General features: G+C 61.5%; 1 protein-coding gene across 5 annotated transcripts; it reads right to left on the bottom strand.

Moving 5' to 3' along the window:
- Nucleotides 1-179: 179 nt before the first annotated feature.
- On the bottom strand, nt 180-11,571 carry NKAIN4 (sodium/potassium transporting ATPase interacting 4). Of its 5 annotated transcripts, none has more exons than XM_074317659.1 (7): nt 11,458-11,571; nt 6,910-7,047; nt 5,945-6,025; nt 4,704-4,898; nt 3,430-3,490; nt 2,050-2,134; nt 180-997 (listed from the first exon to the last, which is right to left on the bottom strand). In XM_074317659.1, exons 2-7 carry the CDS (start codon nt 6,964-6,966, stop codon nt 988-990), a joined length of 489 nt encoding a protein of 162 aa, XP_074173760.1. In that variant the 5' UTR covers nt 6,967-7,047; nt 11,458-11,571; the 3' UTR covers nt 180-987. The 5 variants fall into 5 exon arrangements, with proteins under 5 accessions (XP_074173760.1, XP_074173761.1, XP_019609060.2 ...); XM_074317660.1 differs by having other exon boundaries at nt 11,494-11,537; XM_019753500.2 differs by lacking the exon at nt 11,458-11,571 and adding an exon at nt 11,162-11,340 and having other exon boundaries at nt 186-997.
- Between the last annotated feature and the right edge of the window lie 265 nt (nt 11,572-11,836).

The following is an 11,836-nucleotide window of genomic DNA, read 5'->3' as shown; positions in this document are numbered from 1 at the left end:
ACTGATGGTGCTAGCAGTCTGTGTTCCAGAGCCGCCAACCCAACTGCCGCCCCCCACCACCCTGCTCCAAAAGCGTCTGTCCCACCCCCTCCCTGCCTCTCCTCACCAGCAGGGCACCAGCCAGTGAGCCCACTCCAGGCCATTTCCCCAAACGCTTCCTCACATTCGAGGACACCCCCTTCCATCCCCTTCTCTTTCCCGTTCTTGTCAGCATTTTAAGGAGTCTTAGAATCCACTTGTGAAGGCCTCTTCTGAGACTGAACCTGTAATTCCCCACCAAGCCTGGCCTTTTAGGGAAGATGGCTTATTACCTACTTGGTTTCTCCGGGACTCTGTAGCACTAGTTGCCCAAGTCGCCTCTTGGGAACAGTTCCAGGGCCATCAGAAGGAAGTGCCCGGCCCAGCCCAACCCTCCACCCCGGACTCTATCAGCCGAAGCACCTGGGGTGGGGTGGGGTGGGGGGCTGTGCCTGGTGAGAACTCAGCAGTGTGAGCAGTGTTTAATCAGGAACCCTCTCATGGGGGGCACATGGGCTCCCATTGACCTTCAAGGTGGGGTCACTTGCCTGTCTCGGGTCCCTGTGACCCTGTGGCCAGCCCCTTCCCTCAGCAGTGTGTGCAGCCCAGGACCGGCACCCAAGGAAGGGGCTCCTTGGACAACAGTCCCAGGCCTGCTGTGGACCGAGCGTGGTCCCAGAGCTGCTGCACACAGGAGATGAGGTTTTCCTTGGTCTTTTTTTCTTTCTTTCTTTCTTTTTTTTTTTTTTAGAAAAATGCAATTACAAACTCCTTTGAAGTTGCCGCCGTCTGGGCCTGGTGCTGGCTGGCTACTCCAGCCGGTGTCCACTTGCTTGACCTTGTGCAGGTGCTCTGGCTGCCGGCCAGGCCCCGGGAGCAGGGAGGCCCGTGAGTCCCACTGCCTGGAATCCCCTCGCCATCCACATGGGTCAGAGGCTGGAGGCAGGAGCAGGACTGGTGCTTCCTCACTTACGCAGGCCTGCAGGGGCAAAGGGGGTGTGCAGGGGTTACAGAGCCCCTGAGGAGCTGATCTGGGCAGAAAGAAGGTTCAGGCAGGCTGCAATCATCAGGGGTGCTATGCCCTCTTCCCCTGGAGAGATCGAAATGCAAATGGGACAAAATCCAAGGGGGGGGGGCTTTGGCAAAGGGGTCAGGGGTGAGGGGCTGGGGTTTCCACCTGGGCAGGGCAGGCCTTGTCCTCAGACCTCTCGGTGGGATTTGAGCGGGGGTGGGGGGCTCCACGGTTGGAGGGAAATCCTGAGTCCTGTCCAGCCCAGTGTACTCTTTCAGAGTGCTATGTGCCCCTATGTACCCTGCCCTGGTTCGCGAGCCTGGGTGGGTGAGGCCTCTCCCTGTTAGAGATGCTGGATGCCCGCTACCTCTGGTGATGGTGGGCCTTTACTTACAGGGTAGAAAGGCTGGGGGGCTGCCCAGAGGGGCAGGGTCCCCAGGAGATGACAGCAGGTGAGGTCCTAAAGGGCAGGCTTATCTCTAAGGCACGGCTAGGACAACGGAAGTACAGCTCTACTGAGATGACCACCAGCCACAAATTCTGACCCCAAATTTCAGGCTCACACATGGAGCAGGGCTGGTGGCAGAGGCCTAGGCACCCTTCCCCCCAGCCTGGGGTATGCAGGGCGTGGACACTGCTCTTCACAAGAGGAGAAGTCTCTTTCTCTAGAGGTAGGAAAACAACACCCAAACTTCATGCCACAGTGAGACGTTGCCTGTCTGGGAGGTGGCATGCCCCCCCAGCCTCCTCGTACAAAACCGGCTTAGATCCAACTCCCATAGTCTCTGCTGGGCTCCGAGCTCCAGGGTGTGGGGGCCAAGCCCTGGAACCTCTGCACCCCTGTCCCCAGCCCAGAGATGCATGGAACAGATCTCAGAAAAGTGGGGGACAGATGGACGATGGATGGATGGACAGACAGGCAGATGCCCGGTGAGGCTGCCTAAGGAGAGAAGCCTCGTGGCTGTGCTGACCTGACTGGCCAGGCCCAGCTGGGGGCAGGCTCTGCTTCCCATACTTACAAGTACGCCTGCTTGAACAAGAGGCTGGAAGGCTTTTCAGTGACATGGTAGAGAGGAAATGGATCAAATCCACCAATGAAATCAACTGAAAAAAAATCAAGACCCAAATAAAACAAAACCCAAACAATGGAAAAGATGGCAGATGGAGAACACAGACACTCATGCAGTGATGGCAGGGGCAGGATCAAGTGGAGGGGGGCCCGGGGAGGGTGACACCACCCCAGGCTGGCTCAGACCTGGAGACAGCTCTCTGGATGGTGCATAATGCAAGTGACTTCCAGGCTGAAATGTTTCAATGGACGCTGGCACGCTCAGCCAGGGGCTGCGGCCTGGGGAGCTCGGATCCTCTGAGCCTGGGGGTTGGCGGGCTGCACCATGCCCTGCAGGCTCTCCCAGTCACGCCCCCCTCATGTTCACACACATCACTCACCCGCCCCTTGGAGCAGTCTGCACAGCTAGTAGGTGGCAGGGGCTTTCTGGGCAAAACGAATGCGTTTCTGAACCCCCAGGCTGGCTCCCGTCCTAGAATGTTTTAATGTGACTAAAACATGAAGCCCTTTTGTTTCCTCCCTGCCAGCTGCATTCTGAGAGATGGTCGGGTGGCCACGCAGGCCAAGGGCTGAGGGGAGCTGGGGGCTGGTCTGGGAACGAGCCTGGTCTCTTAGCCACAGGATGCCACTTGAACAAATGGACTGCCCACCCCAGAGCCACCTGACCCCTGGGACAGAGGCTCTGAATTCTGCTTCGATTCAGACCCAAGGGGAGGGTCTGCCCGTAGGTGTGCCCAGCCCCTGCCACCCTGGCTTTGTCTTTGTCTGCAGGGTCCTCCCTTGAGGCCTGCAAGGGTGGCTGAGTTGATGCTGCATATCAGAGGAAGTTGAAAGGGGCTCACAGTGGAGGGCAAGTGAAAATGCTGCTCAGATGGGTCCAGGCCAGTACTGAGGGCCTGGGGGGACACCCAGCCAGCAGGGCCCAGTTCTCAGCTGCGAGGAGGCAGAGTGGCCCGTTCCCCGTAGGTCTGAGGGCTCAGCCTGCCACCTGCAGCAGCTGTGGGGGCTGTGGGAGCCAGCCCTGCAGTATGCGAGCCTGTAAACCTGCAGGTCTTGGGGTGAGTTGACCCCTGATGCCCACAGCCTGGGACTCCTCCTTAACCCTTTTCAGGTGGCTGGACCATCCCCCTCTCTGCTCAGGCCAGGATGCCTGTGGGCATGGGGATCCATCTAAGGGGAGGGGTCTCAGGCTGCCCACAGCAGGGCAGGAGAACTCGGAGACACCACCCCGAGGCTGGCCCTCTGCTCCCCTCTCCCTCCCCCACTGCCTGGCAGGGCAGGGCTGGGTCTCTAATGGGCTTCGGAGGGAGCCTGCCAGCCACACACTTACAACTGTCTTCTTCCTCGGTGAAAACACTGACCACGTAGCAGGCATAGACGAAGGCCACCAACTGAAAGACACCGAGAGGCCAGGGTCAGCACACCAGGTGAGCTGGAGGAGCGTCATCACGAGACATGGCCCAACAAGTGTCTGACTTCCCCAGTGGGGCTGCCAAGGCCCCTGCAGATGAGGGGGCGACGCATGGGTGAGGGCCTCCAGCGTGTGAGTGCTGACCACTGGACAAGTAAGCCAGGAAGATGACCAAGCCCTGAGGGCAGAGGCCCCTCACTGGAGACGCTCAGACTTCAGGGGAAAGAGGGCAGGCCTGCATTAACCCCTCAGGACCTCCGGGCACCAGGCCTCCAGGAAGAAAGGGCTCCGGCTGAGATGCGGCAGGCCTTGCACTGCCCACGGCCTGACCCCTTTACACTTACGTGACGTGTGCGACACTAACCATGCGATCAGTTACTCCCGAGCATGGCATCTAGCACCATCAGGGAGCTGCCTTCTCTTTGATGAGAATGAGGGGGACCAGCCCTGACTCAACCAGGGCTGCCAGACATGCTGGACAGCTCGGGTTTGTGCCTCCTATTCTTCATGGTCCCCCTCCTTCTGAGGGGCAGGACTGTCTCCTCGCTACTGAAGCACAAACTTGAGAAGCCTTCCCAAACTGCGTGGGCCTGGAGGGCAGGGCGCCCCCTGCCGCTGAAGGGGCCTGGGGCCCGGGAGCTGGCCGTGGTGCTGAAAAGGCCTCCTGCAGCCCTGCTCTTCCTAGGGAGAGTGTGCTAGGGAAAGGCGCCCCACTCACCACACCTCTGCCTTCCCGCAGCCCCTCCTGTCTATCCTCCCAGGTCCTGCTGCAGCGCCATGCAGCTCTCCAGACGCCTGCAGGGCCTGCAGTGCCCACTCTCCCAGCACTGGGTGCTCGGCCGGGGGGAGCTCTTGGGGTTCCTCCCCTGCACACACTGCCTCCAGGGCTGGGAGGGGGCAGACTGCAGGAGCCCCAGTATCCCCGACCCCACAACATCATGAGAACAATCAGGTTCTGTCCTTGTTTCAGCCTCATGCTGCCCTTGGGGTCACAGTGGGACCTGAGCCCATTTTACAGTGCAGGACACTGAGGCTCTGAAGGCTCAGGACACACAGGCAGGGAGTGGCGGTGTGAGTCCTTAACCTGTCAGGCAGGGACGGGTGAGGAAGGACGCCCTGCCCTGGCGGAGGATGGCACGGCCATCTGGGTGAATCCCCTCCCCTGGCACTTCACGCCCCTCCCCGACGCTCACCGCCACCAGGATCTGCAGGGCGCTGTGCAGGGCTTCCACGTAGCTGTGCTCCAGAATGCAGCTGACGCCCGGCACCAGGGCCTGGCCACCGGAGGGCTGGAAGCCGGCCACTGGCTCCTCTCGTTGACAGCCGGGGCCATGCTCACGCCACCAGGAGCGGTGCCGGGAGAGGTTGAAGGTCAGGAGCTCGCTGTCCTGGGGGAAAGGGGGTGGATCCAGGTTAGCACTAGGGACACCACCAGCCCCCACTTACCACAGCCCAGCGAGGGCTCCCTGAGAAAGGTGAGGGGTGTCCTGCTCTCCTGCCTCTCCTGTCTGGGGACCCCTTGGGCTCCAGCCATGAGGGGCAGGGGCACCAAAGCCCTTCTAGCTGCTCCCCAGATAGCCAGGCCTGGGTCTGCTTGCCCTCTGCCCTCAGCTCACACCCCCTCCTCTGGGAAGGCCTCCCTGCGCAGGACAGACCCCCAACAGTGCGTTCTCAGTTGGCCTGAGTTCCTCCTTCGTGTTCCAGGCCAATGCTCCCATTTTGTGTGTGTTACATGTGTCTGGCCCAGGTGCGGCCCCATGAATTAGGGGCCAGTCAGCTCTGCTGACTACCATGCCTGGCATCTGGAGCCAAACCACAGCCCCACTCCTGGCTCTTTGAAAACCTACCTCTGAGCTTCACACAAGGATGAAAAAAAATGCTATGTGCAAAGTGCCCCCAATAGCCGCTCAGGCAGGATTTGTTCACCAAGGACACTCCTGGTGAAACAGGGCTTGGATGTGGTCCCTCCACCCCCTCATACCTTATCCCGCCCCTACTGCAGGAGGGACCAGTGGACTTCATCAGCGTTTGAAAGAGTAAGTAGCCCAGAGGGCAGGAGGGTAGCATTGCTCTGCCTGGCCTGGCCCCCCAAGGTGGTATTCCTGCCTGCACACCTCTTCTACGGCTGGTCTTTTTGCTCCCTGGCCCCCAGCCCTTACTCTCTTTCCAGGTGCTGCCCAGGTTCTGAGGCCCCCTCCTCCAGGAAGCCTTCCCTGGTGCCACAGCCCCTCATCCATCCATCACATCACTGGTCATTCCCCAGACCTTCACTGAGTCACTGCTGTGGGTCAGGATTGTGCTGGGCGCCAGGGACAGAGCCACGAGCAGACCCAGCCCCGCCTCTGTGTGTGTAGGGGACAGGTGACAGATGCCTGCAGTGCCCACAGTGGCCACGCCCCCTCCATTTGCGTTCGTCTCCCTCCACTTCACTCACCTTCGAGAGGCCCCCCACTTCCAGGTAGAAGCAGATGATGAAGGTGTTCCATGTGACCCAGACGGCCGCCCACACAGCATACTGGGGAGACAAAGGTGGGCACAGCCGGGGAACTTGCTCTGGGGGGCACCCTGCTTCAGCCCTCGGAGGAGACCCCACTGAGCGCCCGTAGGGGCAGGCGGAGCCACTCCAGGTCTTAGCTGTGGAACCTTTCCGCTACGCCAAGAGTGTGACAGGGCTTCTGCTTCCTGCTTCGGAGGGGTGCCCAGGGGATGGGGCCACCAGAAACAGCCAACTGTGGGGGATCCTTTCCTTGCTCCTTGTCCTGGTCCAGAGACGCCTATGGCTCATCCACGGTGGACGAATGAGAAGCAAGGGCATGCGTGGTCTGACTGCAGAGTGGCCTGACTCCCCGAAATCTCCCTAAAAGAGCACCCTAGAGAGCTACCAGGCGGGAGTGGGAGGCTGCGGGGTGCCGGCTGTTGCAGGCTTCCTGGGCACAGCACGCCCGCTTGTCCTCTACTGCTTAGGGCTGTATCTGTGCCACGGCGGCAATTGTGGCCCGTAGGCCTGAAATGCCCACTATGGGAGAAGTTTGCTACAAACCCCAGTCAGGACCAATTATCTTCCTCTGCTGCACTGACCAGAGCAGAACTTGCTGGACGTCATTCAAGCTTCTGCAGGGGTAGGATGGCAGCATGCAGGGGCCCGGGATGGGGTACTCCAGGGTCCAGTCCTGCCCTGGGCTTGGGCACCTGCTCTGTGCCTCAGTTTCCAGGTCAGAATTCTAGACGTCTGGGTTGTAGAAAGGTTTGAGCCTGGTGGTCTGGGAAGATGGTGTGCGGCTAAAATCCTGGCCTTTCTGGGTGTTCTGGTGGTTTCTAGGGCAATATGCTACTGGAGGGCCCCATGCTGGCCAGCCAGCCCAATTGCCCACAGCAAAGGGCCCAGCACAGAGGACTCACCAGCACGATGTAACGAGGCCGGTACTGGATGGTGCCAAAGAGCCCCAGGATGACCATGACGATGTGGGTGAACGTGGCCAAGATGGGCGCCCACTGGTAGCCCAGGAAGTCGAACACCTGGCGCTCCAGGGCAGTGACCTAGGGCAGGGGCAGCATGTGAGGGGCAGCAGAGCCACGAAGGCCCTCCTGCCTCAGCACCCCCTTGAGGGCCTGCTGCGGTCCTGGCTCTTCCAGCAGAAATCCCCAGACAAGTCCACGGCCCCGACAGCTCTCTGCTGGGCGTTCCTTCTGCTTTGAAAGCTCCTCTTAGAGAAACCCTCTCCCCCAGCTCCTCCTTCATCTGAAGAAAGAGAACTGAGGTGGGGCGGGGGCTGCTGGAAGTACGGGGGGTGGAGGGCCACACAACAAACACAGGACAGGAAGAGCACACAGCACAGCTTCGGTTAGCTGGGCTCTCTTTTGTGCTTTGGGAACAACGCGTGGGGGTGGGGGGGCAGGCAAGGCTGCCCCTGCACTTTGAGGCCATTCTCAACTGTCCAGCTCTGTAGATGCCGACCCCGTAGGAACGGCCGACAGAAGACCAATTGGAGGAATCAGATGCCTAAGGAACTTGATGTTTTATATGTAGGGAAACCGATTGGTTCTGAGCTGTCATGACTCCAGACAGCATTCATTCACTTATTCATTCATTCATCGTGTTTGTGGGCCAGGCCCATCACACGTGCTGGTGTAGAGGAAACACAGGGAAAAAATACAGTGGAATCCTCTGCATCCAGCGAGGGCTGGAAGGGACCTGTCATGTCCTGGAAAGAGCTGTGGAGGGAGGATAGCCTCCGGGCAGCATGGCTCCCGGGGGGCCCGTGGCTGCACTCCACGGTTTCACTGAGGGCCCACGGTGTACCCAGTGCTCTGTCGGCGCTGGGAGAGCTAGAGGCCTGCCTGAGCCAGAGTGACCTCTGGTGGGTGGGCAGTGAGTCACCTGCTGAGCTCGGGGACTGGGGAGGGCTCTGTAAGGTGGGGGAGGGAAGGGCCCCTCCAAGCAGCCACCAGGCGTTATAGGGAGAAATGAGAGTCTTCTCACAGCTGGTCATCACACACCCCTTCCTGAGATTGGACAGCTGAAACCAAGAGTGGGCAGAGCTGGGACACAGGGTGGAGGCAGGATGGGGCACCCAGGAGCAGCCTCCACCTCCCACAGGACCCCCCAGCACTGTGACTGGGGACAAAGTCCAGCAGGGTGAGCCTTCGTGGATTTCCCTGGGATCCCTGGGCCTGCTGGTCACAGATGCCCTGACCTCAGCCAGAGCACTCGGCCCTTCCCCACCTCAGCACCACTCTGCTTGCTCTCGACCTGTGTCCTGGAGCCCTCGTGGGACCCCGACCAGCCCCCAGAAACAGCTGCTATGGGTCTGTCCTGGGCATTGTCAAGGTCATTGTAGATGGCCACAAGGGGGTGGCGGCTATTTCCAGGAGGTCTTGTACAGGGGGACGTTCCAACAATGTCCTTCAGGGATTGGGGTCAGCCCTAGGAGACAGCTGGGCATGGGGAGCGGGAGCAGGCCTGCATGCATGGCATGGAGAAACTGCCCACGGGTGAGCCCCCCAGGCTCTGAGCCACTTTCCCTCATGTCACAGCTCGTCCTGCCCGCAGGCCTGCCATGGGTTCCTCTAGACAAGTCCGCCTGAGGCTGTGACTGCAGCTAGGAGGTGGTGGCCTTGCTCTCTCCTGAGAGGCTGGAGCGAGGCCCACCGTTTCCCAGGACAACCAGGGCCAGCCAAGAGGCCGTGGGGAATCTCAGACACTCCTGGCTGTTTGAATTCTGCCTGATTTTACCCCTAGAGCCCAGTGCACCCAGCAGAGTGGGCTCATGGCCTGGACGGGATGAGCGTCTTGTGGCCCTTGTTAATGGCTAAATCTGAGGGGTGGTCTCCAGGGGCTGCTCCTGGAAGGGAGGGCCTGCAGCCTGGGCAGGGTGGCCAGCACCGGCAGTCTGTGTGGGGGCGTCTTTCTGTCTTTTCCATTTCTGAGCCAAGATACGGAAGGCTCGGGCTGTGGCCATTCTCCAGGCGGGGAGATGAGCACCGCCCACTACCCAAACCCTTTACTAAGTCCTCGCCCCCTCCTGTCACCATGGTAGGGCACAGCCAGGGAAAGCGCCTCCATGCTCGGCAGGCTCAGAGCAGGCAACGTTCACACTGCTCTTCAGAGACGGCTCTGAGAAGACATGCTCTGGCCTTTGTCCCATAGCTGGGTAACGAGGAAACTCTCACGCTTGTTAGAAGAGAAAAGAAAAGCCACAGGATGCCCCCTCGGCTTCCCCCTAGGACCCCGCCCCCCACACAGTGACCAGAGTGGTGGGTGATGTCAGACCTTGTCTTACTCTGCCATCCCCTCCACCCGGCAAAGGAGGGACAGGGGACGAGGGACAGGGGACGGCCAGGACAAAAGGCTTTTCACAGCTCCCTGCTGGCCTTGTGGGGACACAGTTCTGGCCAGGCCCTTGGGCTCGCCTGGCTGAGTCTAAGAGTCTGCCAGAAGCCCCTGGCCCAGGGAACCCTGCAGCCCTAAGCCAAGATAACCCCTCCCCCTTAGCTGCAGCCAGATTTCCAGGGGCGTGTGGGGGGCCGCCTGTCTGTCCTCTGTCCACTGTCCACTTCAGAGGTTAAACAGGCAACATTACCAGACCTGCCCCTCTGAGCCCAGAGGCCACACCCCTCACCCAGTACATCCACTTCTCCTGCCTGGAATCCCAGCCCACTCGTCCACCCCAAGTGTCTCCCACACACCAAACTCAACACATGGAAACCAAACCACAGTCACAGCACCCCCAAAACGCTGCTTCCTGATGTCCGACACCACCTCCTAAGGGGGCTCCTGCCCCTGAGGGAACCTCCCACCTAAAGACAAGGTTTGCAATAGTCCTTACTGCCCATGGAACAGTTAGTTGTTGGGCCTCATAGCCTTTTGTAGGGAGGTCCTCTCCCAGCCTCATCGCACAAACCCTGGAGACCACCCCCTCCCTCCATGCTGCCCGTCACCCCACCCCTCAGGCTTCCACAGCAGAGCCTGTCCCACAGGGAATCTCTGGCAGCTTCCTCCAGGGGGGACACACTGGGCAGTGTATCTCAGCCGCCTGCCAGCCCTGCTGGCAAGCCCTGCCCCCAGGCAAAGGACAGGACAGCAAGCCCTGCGTGAGTGCAAGAGGACTTTCTGCTCACAGCTTCTCTGAGGCAGCCCCTCTGTCCTCCTGGACTCCCGCCCAGCCCGACTGAGCCAGAGCAAAGGCAGTGAGGCCTCAACAAAGCGGCACTTCCTTTTGAAGACCAGAGACCCAGGGACCCAGTCCTGTATTAGCCCCTCCCCCAGGGCAGCGGGCTCTGGGAATGGGTATGACCTAGCAGCCTGGAGCTCCAAGAGCAAAGTGGAAACTTGGCTAAGGGATGGCCAAGTTCTCCACAAAGCTCTGTGTCCAGCGGCCCAGCTAATCCCAGACACAAAAGACACTCAAATGCAGGCCTGGTCACTGGCTCCAATGCCCCTTTCCTCTCTCCATCTCTCTGGGGGGAACCCTCCTCCAGCTTGGGGGACGCCAGGGGAGGGCAGGGCCAGGCTTACACCCCCCTTCCAACACACACTCACACACACATTCACACTCCCCATCTCCCAAGCACCCCCCACTCTATGGGCTGTCAGGCCTCAGAAAGGGAACTCCGCTGCTCACTCGGGCCGGGCGCTAGCTTGGGAAAGGGAACACTCGCACGCGCTACTTGCGTGCGCACTGGGAGACACACACGCCTTTCCTGACACGCGCGGACCGCTCGCGCAGCGGCGCTCCTCGCTGACCGCGCGGCGCCCACGGGACTTGTTGAGTCCCCATGCAAGGCGCGAGCGAGAGCAGCATCCAGGCGCCCTGCCCGAAGGCTTTTGTTCCGCGCGGGCCACTTCCAGCCTCTCCCCGGCACCTGTCCCTGCTGCTAGGAACACTGCGGCCACCCCAGCGCGTGCACACACAGCAGGATGCGCAGGGCTGGCAGTCGGGGCCGGAGGGGTCGCGCCTAGGGCACTGGCTTCCCACGCCCCCACCGGAGCGGCGGCGAACTTCGGCCGTAGGAGCCCGCGGGTCCCAGCCATCCCCTACGCGGAGCTCCCCCAGGCTGGCGCGGACCCAGCGGGCTGGGCTTGGGGCAGGGACAGTGCCCGGATCCCCTAGCGCGCTGGAACTGCGCGGTCCGAGGAGAGGCCGCCACTCACCAGCTGGAAAGTGCAGAGGACGATGAGCGTGCAGCGGCCGGAACAGCAGCCCATGGCGCCGCCTCTGCTGTCTGGACCCGGAGCCACCCGCGCGGGGAGCCCAGAGTCCAGGCCCGCAATCCTGCCGCCCCCGGCCCCGCCCTCGGCCCCCGGCCCCTGGCCCAAGCCCCGGCCCCGCCCCAGTCCCGATGGCCCCCACCCCCCACCCTCCGCCCGGCTCCTGGCCCCGGACGCGGCCCGCGATCTCTGGACCTCGGCAGAACCTCGCCACACCCCGCGGAGGCCCCAGACCCCACCTCGCGGACTCGTGACCGCCGCGGGCCGGGTCTCACCCCTCAGCTCCGCTACTCCTGGCCCTCGGCCCCTGGCCTTTTCCCTGTTCGGCCCCTGCCCACCGCCCCCGGTCCCCGGTCCAGCTCCGCCCCCTTGGAATAACAGCTGTGCCTCGTCTCTCTCTCTCTCTCCCTCCCTCCCTCTCTCTCCCCCTCCTCCTCTCCCTCTCCCTCCCCCCCCCACTCGCGGCCTCCGGGGACTTCGCGCCAGCTGGGGAGGGGCCACGGGACCCTTTGTTAAAGGGACTATGGCGCGTCTTTGGCGGCGCGGAGCAGAGGGGCTGCCCGCTGGCCCCAGGACAGATGCAACGCCATCCTGCCCGAGTCCAGGATAACGAAAACC

This window comes from Rhinolophus sinicus, linkage group LG13 (genome assembly GCF_036562045.2).
Source record: "Rhinolophus sinicus isolate RSC01 linkage group LG13, ASM3656204v1, whole genome shotgun sequence".
Classification (NCBI taxonomy): Eukaryota; Metazoa; Chordata; class Mammalia; order Chiroptera; family Rhinolophidae; genus Rhinolophus; species Rhinolophus sinicus.
This window is presented reverse-complemented; position numbering and strand designations above follow the sequence as displayed.

Coding starts and splice junctions, on each gene's coding strand:
- NKAIN4 (XM_019753500.2), bottom strand. CDS start 11,215: ATGGGCTGCTGTTCCGGCCGCTGCACGCTCATCGTCCTCTGCACTTTC. Junction 7,048..11,161: donor TCCTCTGCACTTTCCAGCTG/GTGAGTGGCGGC, acceptor CCCCTGCCCTAG/GTCACTGCCCTGGAGCGCCA. Junction 4,899..5,944: donor AAGTGGGGGGCCTCTCGAAG/GTGAGTGAAGTG, acceptor CCTTTCCCCCAG/GACAGCGAGCTCCTGACCTT.